Genomic DNA, 17,580 nt, shown 5'->3' with positions numbered 1-17,580 from the left:
GTTCACATGGGAGGGGAGGAGGGATCATCGGGGGTCTCTGCCCTGGGCCATTCAGAAGCAGAGAAAAGAGTCTGTCTCTCAGCGGAAGCGAGACGCTCTTTGGACAATAGTCATATTCTGTTGGAGGACTGTTAGGACACGGGAAAGGACCATTGAGGACACCGAAAATCCCGCCAAATGGCCATTAACGAAATATCCTCTAAAGCTCAGTACAAATACTAGAGCCATTCATAGTGGTCCTGGCCGGGTTAGAAAATCTAATAGAGTAAAACAAAACCATGAGGCTGAGAAATAAAAGTCAGACCTCAGCTTGACCACTACAGTGTTTATGAAGTCCCTTTCCACTGGTTCGACCCCGTCTCCAAGACATCAGGTTCAAAACTGTTTCCTCAGTTATGGTGTGATGACAAACGTAATCGCCGGCTGGACTGTGTTCAGAAGAAGCTTTCCCTTAAATGAATGAAGCGCTACATTTATCAATGGCAGCGAGTCTGCGAGCGCCTGAACATAAACATAAGAAAGAAATAACGTCAAAGGTGAAATAATGCTGCTGGCTGCTATGCAAATTAAGCCCCTCGTATATTATCCTCTGACAGTACGTGAGTGTGACCCCAAATTAACATGTCAGTGGGGAGAGAAGAGCTCAAACGTTGCGTGTTACCAATGTTGTGCCGGAGCAAACACAAACACACGAGTTCCTGTGGCCTTGTACTCATTACAGACCACTTTCTCAAAACAGATGTGGAGAGCATCGCTGGTTGCAATCTGACATCTGTCCGAGTCGGAGTATCCATAGAGACTAAAAACAGAATACAAACAGTTTGTCTGGGAGATCTTTGGACGGCTTATTTGTCATGTTATTGGGAAGTGCTTAAACAGCAGCTTTGAAGGAGCAAAGAACTTCACTGTCTGCTATTTTGTTCCCCCATCTTTGTCAGAGTGATTGATCATTAAAAGCCCAAAGCTTCAGCTAATAAGCTTTGGGCTTCCTGAGAGAATCCTGGGATATGTGAGAGGTAATTGTGCAGAACTGATTTCCTGCATGACTTTACATGTGTGGGAAGCGGTGTGTCATGCCAATCCTCACAGTGAAAAGCCTCGATTTTCCTGTATTCTGGGCCTGCTGCTTCCTTCCAGTCATCCACCTCCAGGGTTGTTACATAACACCTCATACTGCAGCACTGCTTTTAGCTCCACAAAGGAGCTGTTTGAATTTTCTCTGAAAACACTGTTACAGGCTTCAGTGGCTACAAGAACATGTCTCTTTCCGTGTCTCCTCTAGTCATTTAAACATCCTGGGCAGCAGATAAAAGACTCATAAACTGGAAAAAAGCTCACAATAACTTGAGCAAATAGGAACATCTTCCTCCAGTGGGAAAGATCTGTACAGTACAGGAGGAGGGGGGGGAGAGGGGCAGAGTCTTACTCCTCTTTCAGTCAGATAAGAGATAACTTTATCCACCCATCTGAGGAAAAATACAAGACACAATGAGGCATCTCAGAGCTGTAAATAATGAGGAAGGTGACTCTTTAGCATGCAGCTTGTCTCGCTGCACTGTTTAGCATATGAAACGAGGAAGGAGAAGGTTAGTGCAAATACCCTTCACTCAGCGCTTCCTGAGATGTGCCTTTCTCCAGCTCCAGATGGCAGCCATTAAGGTGCTGCTGCCAAGTCTGGAAGTCTTTGATTTGGGAGCAGAGATTTTTATCTCGGGGAGCACACAAGTGCAGTGCTGGAGAGGAACTGAGTATATTTACTAAAGTAACGTACTTAGTTTGAGGTACTTGAGTATTTCCATTTTATACTACTTTGCACTTCACCTCTACTACATTCATTTATTTGAAAAATGGTTGTTCAAGGTTGTAAAAAATATGATTTAAACACACAAATTGAACAAATTATTTCAAAACATTTTCATGGTCTATGTACATGAATGAGATGCTGTGTGTTTCTACAGTACGTGATAAATAGACATTAAGTGTTTTGAGTACATTTCACTGATAAAACTTCTTTCACTGTACTTTTACTTCAGTAAAATCTTGAATCCAAGACTTTTCCTTATGATGGAGTTTCTTTACGCTGTTGTGTTGGTACTTTTGCTTAGGTACAGGATCTTCCACCTCCGCATGAGTGTAAAACGACCCTGGCTCAGACTCCCCTCACAGCCTCAGAGACTCTGGACTCCTTTGGGAGCAGAGGACCAGGTTTAGATGTGGGTGTAGAAAATTCCTGCCTTATTTATGTAACCTTTGGTGCATGGCGGTCAGCGGCTCTGGCACAGTCTGTGAGTGGAAACCTTCAGTTTCCTCTGATCCAGTGATAAGTGACACTGTTTGAAGTAACACGGCTGAAGCGCTAGTCAGCAACTATTTTGATTACTGATCGGTCACATAAATCTTTTTCTTTATTAGGAGAAATTCCAACCGTTCACTGGTTCTAGCGTCTAAATGTGGAGAATTTGCTGTTTTTATCTGTCTCATGTGAAAACAAAATGAATATCTTCGAGTTCTGGACTGTTAGTCAGACAAAACATCGCCTTGGGCTTTTTCACTTTTATCTGACATTTCATAAACCAGAGGGTTAATTGATAATGAGAATAATCATTAGTTGCAGCCCTGCTTTGAACTGCATCCTCTGGACAGGACCTCGTTTATGATGGAAATCTAAATGATGAGAAGAATTCCTGCGATAACGTGTAACAGTAAACCATTTCCACCCATCACCTTTATTTCTTCTGGATCAGGACTATGATATCTTATTACAGGCAGTCAGTGGTGGAGGAAGTATTCAGGTCTTTTACTAAAGGACAGGTACTAGTATCACATTGTAAAAAAAAAAAAATCCACTACAAGTAAAACTTCTGCGTCAAGAATGTTACTTAACTAAAAGAACGAAATCAGAAATAGCGAGAAACACCCAGAGTGACACCTTCAAAATGCTTTTTTTTTTTTTGGTCCAACCAATAATCCAAAACTCTGAATTATTCACACTAAATTCACATTATTAAAATAATTAAAAGGAAAACCAACAAACCCTCACATCTGAGAAGCAGGAACCATGAGAGGACTCACTTTTGCATGAAAAAAATGAGAAAACAGCTGCCAGTTAATTTAGGGATGAATAGTTTTAGCACTTCCTGTGCTGATTTCTTGAGCTGTAAAGTAACTAAACCTGTGATGTAGAAAAAGTCTTTCTACCTCTTAAATGCAATAGATTATATAGAAAGAAAATATACAAGTAAAGTCTAGGCACCTAGAGTTTGAGCTTAAGCAGGCTACAGTTACTACTCCACCACTGCAGGCACAGGGTCTCCTGAAAAACACGTGGCTGTCAAATGGATGCTGATTACAAACCAAACAAACAAACAAACACAACTGTGGTAGCATAGGGGTGGAAAGGAATGCAGAAAGCGGACAACGTGAGGAACAACAGCTATGACTTTGATTTCAGCAGCTCCCCAGTCAGTCCATGTGACAACTCATACGGCTGCATTACTCATCCTCATCCTCACCATCATCCTCATCATGAGCACTGTAGGAAATGACTGACCTGCAGGCTGTGAAAATGCCCGCACAAATCCGCCAGGAGAAACAGCTGTAATCCACCATTTATCGGATCAGGTCATTGATCGCGCTGAGATTTTAAGTGCAACGTGTCGCAGTTTGGTCCAAGCATGCAACGTGCAGAGACAAGACACACGGACAGATCCCACTCTCAACAACCAGAGCCCGGGATAACTGATGGGAATAGACCCGCAGCCTGCATGAGAACTGTGGCGTTCAACAGTTTAACGAGAACACACTACAGGGATACTGAGTTTCATGCTCTTACCTGAACCGGGGTGAATCTTTAATGCAATCTTCAAAATCCACCGTCATTTTCTTGCGCTGCAGTAAAGTTCGTAACGCGCTTAAAATGCGGATTTCATCTCCTGGGAAGGTCAAAGCAGAGATGTTAGTATCCGACACGGCGATCCTCCCTCGGTCTCCTGCTCCTGCCGCTGCTCGCTCCCTCACGACTCAGTCCTCCTCTGAGGGTCTGAAGCCGCTTCACTCAGCTCTGGACTCGATGCTGCATTCATGTGCTCCGCCTAAGCTCGGACTTTTGACGTCCCACATCCAACGGTACTTCTGTTCAACCACTATTGCCTTAACCCTTTTCAAGCAGTCAGATGATATGAATGTAGTTTTCCTTGTAGTATTTTATGTGCAACACCCTACTTAAAACACTGGGATGTAACTCAGTTGTCAATTTCATATTGTGTTTTTTTCGTAAAGCTGTCATATACCACTGTAGCATTGCTTTAGTTTTGTTTCTACCTGATTACACGTTACCTTAAAAATAAATGTAAATGAATGTATATTGAATGTATATAATACAGTATTTTTATGGAGTGGTGCTGCTACTTTTACTTAGACAAATTATCTGAATAACTCTTTAACCACCATTTCAGACTATACATGTAACTCATACTACTTTGTTTGAGCAAAACATATAAGTTTTGCACAAGCTGTAGATCACCGGAGAGCCTATCCTCTCAGCAAACCCTCCATACAATGTCGTCGTTTCATTTAAAATGTTAAACGTCGTTTTGAACGCATCTCGTCACAACTTTAACATTTCCGATCACACTTGAAAGCACCACGCGCTGTTCCCTCTGCATGCCAATCGGTGGAACGCCGACGTCACGTTCCAACTCATTTGAATGAATACAACCTGATTGTTCTGCTCGGTGATCTCAGCGGTGTTTGATCCTGAAATCAAACTCGTTTTTCATTCTTTTTCTACCAAAACAGCTAAAACGGAACAATCAAGTTTCAGTCAGTGCAGGTCAAAGAGTAAAATCACTATGGGCAAGGCTTTGATTACCAACCGGGCACAGTGGGCAGCCGCCTGGGGTCCCCCAGAGCTACAGATCCACTCTCTGCCAGAATGGAAAAACGCCCATCATTATTTTCAGAAGCCCAAGTTAATACAGTCGAACAGGAGTTTTAACAACAGTTAAAGACAAAACAATGTTGTGTTTCCCATCCAAAAAAAATACTCCCAATACACCTAATCAGTTAATTATCTAATCATTTCAGCTGTAGATGGCTGGTTGATTTCTGAGTGCCTGGGGAAATAATGAAACTGACATGTATAGCCAGGGTCACTTGGGGTAGTATAGCCAGGGTCACAAGAAATTTTTTGCCAAGGGGCCTTCTTGGAGGTTAATCTGCTCTGCTGTTGTTGCATTTTGTAAATTAAAGGGGAAAAAATAATTCTGTCTTGTGCCTGAGATTTTGTTGGTTAGCTAGATATCAATCAGAGAAGTGTGATGAAGGCATGTTTATACTCTGCTGTGGTAACTCAAGCTACGAATATGTACAGTCACATTCATACCACTCATCTTTTCACACCTTTGATACAGTCTGGCTTGTTTTCTGTGTTAGATCATCATGTTTTAATGTTGTGTAAGCTGTGAAATCTATTTTATGTAAAAGCCTGAGTCACTGAAACTAATTGCTTGATTCCAAAACGCTTAAAAGAAATCTTTACGTGTTTAACACATTCTAGGGGTGCTGTATCATACTACTTTCCCATGCAGCCATTAAATGAGGGTATCTTGAATGCTTCCACTTCCCCAGTAAGGCTATTATTAATTCACAGGAAATAGGAAAGCTCGGAGAAAGAGCGCCTGCTTGGGATTTCACTGCAGGTTTTCATAGAGCGCCATTGTTCCTTTCTATCCCAGCTCTAAAAAGGCTGCAGCTCAGGCCATGAATGGAGATGATCTCATCGACTCTCTGCAGAGGTGACTTGAATAAATGCCACCGTCACTCACTGAAATCTCAGAGGAAAGATCAGCTCGGTTGGTTGGTTGATCCAAAAGTTTGGTCCACAGTGAAATTATTCAATATCTATTGTATAGATTGCCATGAAATTTTGAATAGACATCCATAGTGCCCAGAGGATGAATGGTAGTAACTTGTGCTCCTGTAACTTTTTTCTTCTGTCACCAGAATTTTTTTTATTTATCTGGTGAAATATTTTAACATCTTACTAGATTGACTAGCACAAAATTTGGCTCGCACATTCATGTTCCCCATGGATGAAGATCACTGACATTGGCTGGCTCATAACTTTTCACCACCATGAGGCTGATGTTTGTGGTTTTCAGTAAAATGTCTGGGCAAGTATTGGATGTATTCCTGCTGCCCTCAGGATGAACTGCAGTGACTTTGGTGATCCATTGACATGAGGTCTGAGGCACTAAATGCAGGTGCTTCTCACATAAATGTCCTCCTCTGCTTCGTAAAACAGCAGTTCCTCAGTTTTTTGACTCCCCTCGCCATCCCTCCTTTCCCTCTTTGCCTCATCCCCAGTTCCTTTTGCTAATCTGACATCAAAGCACTGAGTGCTTCTTTATGAAGCTGTTGAGTCAGCAGTCGTCTGAACTGAAAGTGCACACTACTAGAGAAACTTATGAGCAAACTTGGCGGTGTGCACGCTGTATAATATGTGTATACACTGTATAATCTACACTATTGTGGATTTTAAGCAGCAGCAGCAGAAGCACATGCTCGTAGGTTGATCTTTTGGAGCATTGTGGTGGCTTGGTAAAGTCTGCTTTCAATCAAATGGGTATTTAATTGACTAATTGCTTGAAAGTGCCTTCTTGGCCATGTTTTTTTTTTTTTTTATTTCTGCCACTTTAAGGATTGCTTATAATTTTCATATATGTTCAGAATCAGGACACCATGAGGAAACAGCAAGCCAGGCTGTGTTCTGCAGTAACAATCCAACTACCAGCAATGCACAAACTAATTACAGAGATTATACTAATTCACTATGTGACTTCTCCAGGGCCTGGCTCTAGATGGCAATGTCGGTCAGTAAGTAGAAATGTTTCAACAATTATTTAGCGGATTGCCGTGACATTGTCATTGTCTTCAGAGGACGAATCCTTACGTCTTTGCTTGGTGAACTGATTTTAGCAGTTAACTCAGTTAAGGAGGTGTTCCAACAGAAAACAGCCCTGCAGTAAAACAACGCTGATTTTGTAACAACAAGCTGTTTTCCACCTTTTTGCAGTCTTAGTGAAGCTAAGCTTACCTGCTGCTGGTTGTAGTTTCATATGTAACAATTTTCTCCTCTAACTTCTGGTAAAAGCACATAAATGTAATTCCAAATATGTCAAACTATTCATTTAAGATTTAGGAGGGTGAGGTTTAGGGTCATATGATGACTGAAATCAACTGTGAGTTGATTTACAGCAGAGACAGTTTAGCTATCATATCAGTAATGGACTATTCATGACCCGTCTCCTTTTGTTTCAAATATTGTGTGGCATCTACAAGGAGCGGGGATGAGGCTTCCCTGCCTCAGTGCAGCAAAACACAAAGAGAGGAGCTGTCGGCTCCCATTTTTACTCCCATCAGCGGCCCTCATAAGACACAAGCACTGCTGCAGCGTGGAATCAATGGGAGACATGTGTGGGTCTCTGGGAGGGTGACCTACTTTTGCTCCCCTCTTGGTCTGCTGCAGAGAGCCGCGAGTCGCACTGCTGAGCACACAGCTTGTAATGTTATCCCTTTTGACTGCAGGTGCAAGGTTCTATAAGCCACTACCAACGAGGCATGTACAGATGCTGGGTGACTGTTGTGTATTATGCATGCATATGTCTTCTCAGCGCTGACTTACTCCAAAATTTATTCCCTAGTCTATTCTAAATTCATTTTAATCTTGCAGCAGAACCGCTGTGCTCACACCGGTGGCAATGTATGTGTGTGACAAGTGCACTTAAAAGGTGGGTGGAAGTATAGAGACATAGAGAATTTGCAGAGCCGGGCAAGCTGTTCCACGCTGTTTCAAGTCTATATGCTAAGTTAGTCAGCTGCTGGCTCTAGCTTCATATTCAATATTTACCAACAAGAGAGCGGTATCAATCTTCTCATCTAACTCAAGGCAAGAAAGCAAATGAATAGAGAAGTCTGCAGAGCTCTGTCACTTCTACATCTATCCTCTGTTTGTAGTATCCGGTGTTTGTTTTATTTTCTGTAACCAAACTGCCATACCAAAGTGCTGTACCGGGGAAGTGCAGCAGGATTCAGTGGATATTGCAACTGGTCCTTCAGTTGCATGTCAACTGACACTTTTAACCAGTGACAAGGGGTCACAAGCAGATGTTGTTTAAATTTAAGGGGACATGAACCAGTCACTTAACTATGCTGCATGTTGTGATGATAATGTTGTTTATTTTAATAAATTATATTCTCTTATATTCTCGCTCTGCATACTGGGTCACAAAGACCCCTAACACATGACCTTTCTGAGTTTGAAGCTCCCATTACCAGAAGCTGTTTGCAATCATGCTAACAGCACTGCTGACTTATTTAGCAGCTCTGCCAGTGCACATTAACTTGTGCAGCGAGTGTCTCAGCCTCTGAGTGTGTCTCTGCCTCTGCAGCTCTAAGCAGTGCTCCTGGGCGTTAGAAGCCTCCTAGCATCAGTTCCACTGCATCACTGCTGCTGCAGCAAAAATAACATTGGGGGGCTTTTTATAATTTTTTTATTTTACTCACAGCAGAGAAGATTTATACCACGTTTCCTGTCTGTACACTTAATATGAAACTAGAGCCAGCAGATGGTTAGATTAGCTGAGCATAAAGAATGGAAGCAGGTGGAAAGCACTAGTTTGCCAAAGCACAAGTTTAACAACAAGAAACACAAAAACCTACTGTTAAATAAATGAAGTTAATGGACAAATTGAAAGCTATGCCTGATGATGGTGACAGATGGAAGGCCAGGGGATTGCCAAAATTGTATGTAAACACAAGTCGTGAACATTTTAGCATTTGCACAGATTAAAAAAGATAGGGGACATTTTAATCAGTGAGCTTAATGCTGTAGGCGTTGGTGGGAAGGATTTTTTTTTTTTGGTTTTGGAGAGAGCAAACCTATCTGTTTCACTCTTCCTTCTCCTGCCTATAGCTTCTCTTTAAGCAATGCAGAGTGGTGTTGATGTTCTAATGTAGCTCTTCCCAAAAAACTTGTCTTTAAAGTCTAATCTAGTTTTAAATAGTTTTTCCCTTAGGTGAAGAAAAGACACTACACCTTTACATGCATGGGAGAATTTGTGTCGTACATATTCTGTACTCATGAATGAAACATGGCCTTGAGTCACATCACGGCCACCTCATAGCGATTTAGCATGTCAGTCTCTAAGAACATACTGTACTAATAAACAGACTCTCTCTGGAGCAGTGAGTCATTGGAAGTTTTCACCTTGGCTCCATTGTGCGTTAATCGTGTTAGGGTAAGCCTAATTGCTTAAGGAGTCACAGGCTTTGCAGCCCAAAGCCCTTCAGCACTGCAGGCCCAGCTCCTTATCCGCTGGAGGGCTCTTCAAAAGGCCGCTGTTCCTGTCAGTGATTCCTGTGAGGGAGACAGTGACAGGATCCCATAAAGAGTGGAGAGGGTGAGCGCCGGGTCAGAGCTGCAACAGCTGGAACAGAAACAAAGGAAAGTACTTTTCAGGAAGCATGTTTCACCGTGTCAGCTAGACGAGTATCAAATATTCAGAAAGCAATCTAAATCTTCAGGACAAGGTATAAGGACGACAGGGACCAGGGTCATGCAGGGTCACAGGGTTTGACTGCTGACAGTGAACATACGTCATTACAGCAGCAAAGCAGCTCTTTAAAAAAAAAATGATTATACGGTAAAAGCTGTATCAGCAAAAGAATATAGCCTGTTCATACAAATCCAGCTTTGAGACAGTTTTGATTGTGGAAGGCCCTACATAAATAAAACTTAATTGAATTGAACCTTTAAGGACCATGAAGGCTCCTGAATGAACAATTATATTTGGTATCCGTCATATTATCGTTAAAACTGGACGAAGCAGTTCTTAATACTGTCCAAACACAAGTTAGACAGCCAATAAGCCATTAGGTTTATTCCATTTAATACTTTTAAATGCAGAACTGCTCACAAAGAAAAAAAGTATAGACAGTAGGGATTATTAATATTAATCAACCTGATGTCAAGTAACTGCTCTCTGGTCCTAAGGTAACAATAAAGCAACAAACAAGAAGCTGAACTGTGCCTCATTGTGTACGCTTGGTTTTAACCCTAACCCCAACTTACAGATTCTCAACCAGGACATTTTGTTCAATTCAACACTTCTGCTCAGCAAACATGTCTGGCCAATGAAGGTGAACATTTGTTTTTCTGTGCACGTTGTTTTGGGGGAAAAGTAGGGCAAGATGAGCTGCAGGCCTGTTACGTCCCCGCCCACTGAATCACAACACACACTGATAACCACACACACACACACACACAAATCAACAGACACTGGATACACATAACCGACAATAACTTTGCTATAATTTCAGGGATCACTGTGCAGGAGTGAGGTGATGTCTGAGCACATGTCCTGGTCCCTGGTCTTACATAAATTTAGCAATGATGGTGGAATGATTCAATTTTTTGTTGCAACGTACAGTACAATACCTTCGGACATCAGGGGACAGATTTAATATTAAACGACGAGAAACCACAGATCTTAGTGTGTGTGTGCCTGAGACAGCCTCCTCTTCTGGCTGCGCGACACCCTCAGAAGCCTCGCTGAGGCTGGTGTTGCTAGGCGATGGCTCGGCGCTGCGCAGAGAGGTGGGATGAGGGAATCCTGCAGACAATCAGAGGAGCTGCTTCCTGTTTGAAGTCTGAGCCTTTGACTGTCTGACACCTCGGTTGCCTCACACACCAAAGTCCACCTACCTGTGATGTCCACCCACTCCAGGGTACCCGCACTGATTTTACACAGACTTCAGATTAAGACAAAAGGTTTAGTTTGGGTCAATACACCCTACCACATGTCGTTGGTTTTGGTCCTTTTAAAGATTTTATTGACAATAAATAAAGTATAAAACAATGCCAGACTTATCTTTTAAAGAAAGTAAAAACTAAAACATTCACCCACAGTTTTTACACAGCATAGAAAATGAAAAAGCACCTGCAGGCTTAGGTTCAGTTCCTTCACATGAGGTTTATGGTTGTGCCTGACTGCTGGCGCCATGCTGCCACCCTGTGGTCCCTTCAGACCTGAGCACTTTGAGCTACTGCGAGGCGTGACGACGGTCTTCCCAGCTTACTGGTGTCAGGAGCTCAAATTACAGTCCTTTTTCTTTTCTGTGTATTTAACTCTGTGAAACACACAAAAGCAGTTCATCTTAAATATTAAAGAATGCACAAACTCTTGAAGTTATTAGGAAGCGAAGTGACAGATGATAAACTTACTGACCGAAGCATTTCTGGTATCACTGTGTTGAACTGCAGTCACTTCATCTGTTGTGACCGCAGGCCTTGATGCTTGTAACAGGTATTTAGGTACATGCTGAAAAACAAGAAGGAAACACAGTCATGATCATTCATGGCGTCAAACACCAGCGTTATAAAAGGTTGTCTTTTACAGATCAGATCAGAATGAAACCAGGGGCGACTGGGAAATTTTGTACCATCATCAACTACATTTTGATCTAGTTCAAAGTTTAAGGTGCAAGTTTTCATTTAGGCTGTGTGCAATAAAAGCTCTTATTAAAATACACTGTAAACCACTCTATCCCTGTCCTTACTGTGGCAGTTTTCCTTTTATTATACAAACCGTTGTCAGAAAACCAAAGTGCGAGTCTTTGGTGAAGAGAGGAAAAACACACTCGTGACACAGAGATGTTCCTGAGTGAGTAAACAAATATCTACAGAATGCACCGGCTCACCAGCGCCTGGTCAGGTGAGCCACCTCAAACTGGCACACAAGCTTACAAACTAAACCTGCCAGCTTACGAATAGCACTTAGAGTTCTGAGGAAGATGATATAAGCCTCTGAAAAGCAATGAAAACAACTAATCTGGGGCTATCTGATCCTTTGACCCGTGAGTCACGGCCAGTAACAGTATATCAGAAGCCACAATGGCCTCACATTTACACATGCACAGGCAGCAGCAGTAACCCACACAGATGAACCCACACAGGGCCAAGACACTCTTTCAGACAGTAACCACAAACACCAGCAGCTTCCCTGTCTCACCTACAGACAGCCCAAGATCATGCAAACGTGTCTACAGATGATTGACCTGGTGGAAAGGTTTTGTTCGTGCATCACATTTAACAGTGCACGTGTCAGAAAAGCATCCAGCAAAGCAGGAAATGTGTTAAGTTCCACAGCACCGCCTGTACAGTGATAGGTTAGTCTTGCACGCAATCTGTAAACTGAGGGAAACCCCAGAAGACACTTTCTCTTCTTGACGACTGCTTAAAGAATTTGTCTTTGCCCTATTTACCTCAGTCAGTGAGTGGTTAACTTCAGGATGTTTAAATGAGTGATGTGCATGGAGGGAGTTCATGGCATGGCTGATGTGCAGCACATTTACTTTTATTTAATTTAGAGAATACTAAGCTGTTTTCATGAAAAATAATATCCACGTATACTTCATCATGTCCTTGTAGTTTCCCTTTAACATGTTTATTGCCTAATCTATTAATAATCTGACATATGCTAAAGATTATATTTTTATGTGTAATGTTTTAGTAAAAGTAACAGTTTTTCTCAGGTGGGATTGGCCAAAAAAAAAATCACTACATTATAATTTCTTGTGATAAATAAACAATACTCTATGTAATGTTTAACTGACCCAGGAGGTTTGTGGGCGCGGGTTAGGATTGCTGATGGTCCTGCTCTGGATCCTCGCACTTTGTCGTCGCTCAGTGGACCTGCTGGGACGATTTATGGTTGAGGACCTAAGGCGGCTGCTGGTAGCTGCGGTTTCATCAACTTCGGCTAGGAGGTCTGTTAGTTCTCCATCACTGATTTCCTCCTCTGCCAAGGAGTCGTCTGTACAGGGGTAATTTCACAAAAAGAAACACAAAACATCTTGTAATATTGAAAATCTAAACTTCTCTGTAAGGAGAAGTTCATGAAATAAAAATTAACCGCACTTTAACATTTGTATAAAGGCAAATTTTTATGTCTGTTTAACGCATGGGTTGTATTTACTTCTTCTCACTTTAAAAGTCAACAAATGATGTAATTTGCCTAGGAGTGCCAAAACTTCTGCATGTAACTGTAGCTAACTACTCAGCTTTACCTGTATGATGAGGACAGACTGCACACTCAGGACAGACCCAGTCACCGTCAGGGCCCGGGTTTATCGATGGTGTCAAGCAGTCCATATGATACCTGGAAACATACAGCACAACCACAGTACCATGATGAAATAACCTTAACTTGTACAAATGTAGATAACATGACACTATTACCCACTGGGATGTATTGACCACCAAAGACCAGAGTGAGCGCATCTGACGATTGAATCCCATCACATTAAAAATCTGCTGAGACGATGAGCGCATTAATGCTGTAATGCCATACCCTGAGTCACAGTGTATGCACACCAGCAGCCGGTGCCTGCGGTCGCTCCGTCCACACTGCTCACAGATGACAGCATCGCTCGCCTCCTCTTCATCATCTGCATCCTTTCTCCGTGTCCTCACTTTGATCTGCAGCAGCACAAACAGGTCAGCTACCAGCACTGTTCACATATTCCCGAACACTTTGCAGAAGGCTTCTGTCACATGCTGCGAGTAATCACCTTCTTTTGAATGTCCCCTCCAGGACACCGTCTCTGGTGGATGAAGGCAAAGCTGATCCGATCCACCGGGCAAGTGTTGGCTGTCTGAGGTTCACGACAGAGAAACTAAATATTTTAGCTTCAACAAAATATTCCCCCCTTGAATATATGATTTGTTTAGATCAAGTCTGCAACTAATGATTATCTTCATAATCGATTAATCTGCTGTACGGCTGAAACAATGAAGTAGGTGATAAGTCAGTCAACAGAAAATTAATGTTTTTATTACCTGCTGAAACACTATGGTGATTCGCTTGAGCTTTATGGTACACGCTAAATTATTGTCGTACATACCATAGCACGTACAGAACTTATCGATTAGCGCAAAGTATTTTTCTCACACAATTATCTTTGGTTAAAACTGACAAATGTAGTTACACGGGTGTGACAGGTGAGGTGTGTGTTTACCTGGGACCACTGAAGGATACATTCAAGGCAGAAGACATGCTGGCAGTTCTCCAGAGAGGCCACGGTTTGCTGTTCGAAGTGACTCAGGCAGATGTAACATTTATCTGTTATGGACTCCTCCATGTTTTAGATCGTACAACAAAGTGTCTGTTTAAAGGAGATTTCTGAAGACTCTTCAAAAGTAGTGTCAACAATGGCGACAAAATGTGCCAAATATCATTTAGACAAAGTTAAAGCAGGGCGAATAACGAGTCTGTAAGCTAAGAATAAAACCTTAAAAAAAAAAAAAACTATATCGAACATAACTTCATGGTTGTGCCGCAGTTTCAACAACAGCTTGTTAGCTAGCTTGGGCGGTGGCTAACAATACAATGAAGCCTGGTCAGTACGCCATTGATTTGAGTCAATACAGTCATAAAACGTTAAACATGTTTAGTATTTCAGCGGACATTACATTACAGAACTACAATCCGCAATTTAACTGAAAACAACAAACAAAAAAAATTGCCGTCACTTCTCAACCCGCTCCGCGCTCCGACGTCAACACAGAAACTTCCGGTATAATTCCTTCAGAATAAAGGCGTAAAAATCTTAATCTTTCTTGATTTGCAGAGTAGTATCTAGCAGCCAAGCCACATCAAAAGCTGTGCGTCATTATTTCATTAACAAAACGTTGCCTAAAGGTGTATTTGTGTGTGGCAACTGGTTTGTGCTCATTTAAATTTATGTTTTGGATTTTTTATTTGGATTAAAATTGGATAGCTGTCCTGCTTTATTACCTGAGCTTAAGGTAATGTCTTGAGGAGAGTCTCTAGTACTAAGACTTGCATTACTTCAGCTGAAACTGTGCGTATATGGTGCATATTCCTAAATAAATTATTGATTAAATTACCACACAGCAAACCTGGGGCCATGAAGTACCCCTGAAAAGGAATACACGATGCACAGAGTGGAAAGAATGGGGAATTCACTGGGGTCCGGGGTTAACATGAGATAACACTTTTAACACACACCATCATCACAAGGTAACATTACAGAACTGAAAATGATACACTTCCTGTCTTGTACAAGATTATGTGTTGTGTGGGAAAGTTATCTTGTTCACACAGATTGAACCACAAGATGTGTTTGCAAGATCCATATCTTGCATGGAAATCTTTAAGGACCACGTTTAAAACCCTCCTTGGCATGCCCATGATTTCAAAAACCGAGTAAACATGTGGAGCAAAACCTCAGACATTTGAGGCCTAATAATAAAGAGAAAATGTGGATCAGCTTTGACCTCTGTGTCTGTTTTTTTTTTTTTGTAGCCATATCAAACCACCAGATCAGCCCTAAACCCACACAGAGATGAAATAAATATATTCCTCTTAAAGATTAAGTAGCCTGCTGGACATGTTGGGAATGTGGTCTGTTATTTAGCCAACACTCAATGATTTTAGTGGGGTGGACAAAATAATAGAAACACCTGTCAACACACAGCAATACAGTTCAGTTTATTTATACGCTGGTGGGTGGCTATATTTGTGCGTAACTTTGTGCAATGCTATGGTTTCCTGCTTAACTCTCCACCCAAAGCATGCTGACAGGAAATTAAGAAGCCAGAGCAAAGAGCAGCATGGTATATACTCACTGTAGTCTGTAGAGTTTCACAGAGAGCAGCTGCACAAAGAAAGTGTAGCTACAAAACACAACTTCATCTTTTCAAGCTACAGTGTAGCTTTCGGCATTTGAAGATCAGGCAAAGTCCCTACGCAACCCAGTAAGTGTGTCAAAATTCCCCTATATTTTATTCTTCTGTGTAGACTACGTTTAGTTTTTCTTAAGGTTTTACAATATGAAGATGAATGAATTATTTCAGAAAACATTTAACTTAAAATTTAAAATGTGCTGAAAAAGTTCAAATAGTAAACAACTCATCCAGTAAACGGGACTGAAATCTTTTGTTAAGGTGGGTGGAAAAATCTAGCTGAACAGCATAGCATAAAAATGTCCACACTGGTTTTATATATAATTTTTTTTAGAAAAAAAAATAAAATTGAACAAAACAGAATAGTGTAGTCAGTTTCTGGAGCAAAAATACTATTAAAAGCTGTATCAAAGAATGACCTTTAATAAATGTTATTTATCAGAATCAAAGATTAGTTTCCAAGACTGTTAAAGTGGAAGTGGAAAAACTCTGAATGGAAACATGTTTGTGTTGCTACAGTTGCAGAGGACCGCCTGTGATGCAGCAGCGTGTATGAGAACTGTGTAGGCCTGTTCTCTGACTTTCATTTGACTACATTCACAAAAAAAAAAAAAAAAAAAAACACAACCCAAAAACACCATGGTGAATGTAACAGAAGACGGCTGCATCATCCCCTCAGTGGAGTACCAGTACTACCTTTTCCCAGCGGTCTACATTCTGGCTTTAGTTATAGGTCTACCTGGAAATCTGGTCGCCCTCTTCGTCTTCGCCTTCAAGATCACTCCTCGCACGGCCTTCAGTGTGTACATCAGTAACCTGGCTCTGGCAGACATCGTCATACTCTGCACTCTACCCTTCAGGATCCACTACCACCTTAACAGAAACGACTGGGTGTTTGGGGATGTCACCTGCCGTATCACGGGGGTCCTGTTCTTCGCCAACATCTACATGAGCATCTGTTTCATGACTTGTATCTGCGTGGATCGCTACATGGCCACTGTACATCCACACTCCTATCTGAGGATGCGCAGCCCATGGTGCTCTTTGGTTGTGAGTGCGGTGCTCTGGTGTGTCGCCGCAGTGGCTATACTGGTCTTCATCCTCATGGGACCTCTGGAAACCAATGCAGATCAATCTGGAAGCCACAGCTGTTTTGAGAACTTTGCCAAGAACGAGTGGAACACGCGTTTGGTGGCGTACAGCATGCTGAGCCTGATCTTCTGCTCTCTGCTGCCCTCCATCATCATCCTGGTGTGTTACCCGCTGGCTGCACGGCGCATTTCCATGATCAAGACTAAGACAGCCCAAAGAGCCGTGAGGGTCATTTACACCATCCTGGCTATCACGCTGCTCTGCTTCCTGCCCAACCATGTGGTGTACCTGCTGCACCTCCTTCGGCGCATAGACGTCATCAAGAGCTGCTCCGCTGCCAACGCCATCTACAACGCCAGGCGGGTCACCATGGCCCTCGTCACCCTCAACACATGCCTGGACCCAGTGCTTTACTACGTTACCACCAGCCACTGCAAATGGGATCGCTTAAAGATGACATGGCTGTGTGGGCAAATCAGGAGGAGCAGGGGTGTTTATACCATTGCCATGAGCTAAGTGAACTTAAAGGGGTAGAAGTAAATGCTTACTGCAAATATAACTCTGTATATGTTTCTTCGTCACTGTATGTGTAACTGGAGTACGGCAAAAATGAGGCTTTTCTATGAAACAGTTTATTCAAACTGTCTTTGTACGTCAAAATAAAAAATAAATCAGAAGACGGTTTCATTTCTTATTTTTCTTTGCAGTCCAGTCTATAA

General features: G+C 42.0%; 3 protein-coding genes across 9 annotated transcripts in view; 1 reads left to right on the top strand and 2 right to left on the bottom strand.

The window, feature by feature from the left end:
* LOC121200200 (arf-GAP with coiled-coil, ANK repeat and PH domain-containing protein 3-like) overlaps positions 1–4,012 on the bottom strand; it is a 57,056-nt gene extending 53,044 nt beyond the window's left edge. For all 4 annotated transcript variants that reach the window (XM_041065301.1, XM_041065312.1, XM_041065323.1 and 1 more), the window contains exon 1: positions 3,833–4,012. In XM_041065301.1, coding sequence (XP_040921235.1) covers positions 3,833–3,879 — 47 coding nt within the window. In that variant the 5' untranslated portion in view covers positions 3,880–4,012. The remainder of the gene's footprint in view (positions 1–3,832) is intronic.
* Positions 4,013–8,573: 4,561 nt separating this feature from the next.
* Positions 8,574–14,614, bottom strand: LOC121187417 (PHD and RING finger domain-containing protein 1-like). 4 transcript variants are annotated; one of them, XR_005894589.1, is made up of 8 exons: positions 14,080–14,614; positions 13,633–13,716; positions 13,413–13,540; positions 13,129–13,220; positions 12,676–12,875; positions 11,285–11,381; positions 11,001–11,190; positions 8,574–9,488 (listed from the first exon to the last, which is right to left on the bottom strand). XR_005894589.1 is itself a non-coding variant. In XM_041046644.1 (7 exons), the coding sequence occupies exons 1-7, from the start codon at positions 14,200–14,202 to the stop codon at positions 11,153–11,155; spliced, it is 762 nt and encodes a 253-aa protein (XP_040902578.1). In that variant the 5' UTR covers positions 14,203–14,614; the 3' UTR covers positions 10,877–11,152. The 4 variants fall into 4 exon arrangements, 2 of the variants coding, with proteins under 2 accessions (XP_040902578.1, XP_040902598.1); XR_005894591.1 differs by lacking the exon at positions 8,574–9,488 and adding an exon at positions 9,501–10,812; XM_041046644.1 differs by lacking the exon at positions 8,574–9,488 and having other exon boundaries at positions 10,877–11,190.
* A 1,095-nt stretch (positions 14,615–15,709) lies between these two features.
* LOC121200320 (P2Y purinoceptor 1) lies at positions 15,710–17,431 on the top strand. Its single transcript, XM_041065548.1, has 2 exons — positions 15,710–15,841; positions 16,289–17,431. Exon 2 carries the CDS (start codon positions 16,409–16,411, stop codon positions 17,375–17,377), a length of 969 nt encoding a protein of 322 aa, XP_040921482.1. The 5' UTR covers positions 15,710–15,841; positions 16,289–16,408; the 3' UTR covers positions 17,378–17,431.
* The last annotated feature ends 149 nt before the right edge of the window (positions 17,432–17,580 follow it).

The sequence above is a fragment of the Toxotes jaculatrix genome, chromosome 2, assembly GCF_017976425.1.
Source record: "Toxotes jaculatrix isolate fToxJac2 chromosome 2, fToxJac2.pri, whole genome shotgun sequence".
NCBI classification, from domain to species: Eukaryota; Metazoa; Chordata; class Actinopteri; family Toxotidae; genus Toxotes; species Toxotes jaculatrix.
The sequence above is the reverse complement of the archived record's forward strand: the minus strand, read 5'-3'. Positions and strand labels throughout refer to the sequence as shown.

What these genes read in the sequence shown, in the direction of transcription:
- LOC121187417 (XM_041046644.1), bottom strand. Translation starts at nt 14,202, where the DNA reads ATGGAGGAGTCCATAACAGATAAATGTTACATCTGCCTGAGTCACTTC. An exon ending in TGCATACACTGTGACTCAGG is followed by an intron (nt 13,221 to 13,412) that starts GTATGGCATTAC and finishes GTATGTTTCCAG; the next exon opens with GTATCATATGGACTGCTTGA. An exon ending in CGCGCCCACAAACCTCCTGG is followed by an intron (nt 11,382 to 12,675) that starts GTCAGTTAAACA and finishes CTTGTTTTTCAG; the next exon opens with CATGTACCTAAATACCTGTT.
- LOC121200320 (XM_041065548.1), top strand. Translation starts at nt 16,409, where the DNA reads ATGGTGAATGTAACAGAAGACGGCTGCATCATCCCCTCAGTGGAGTAC.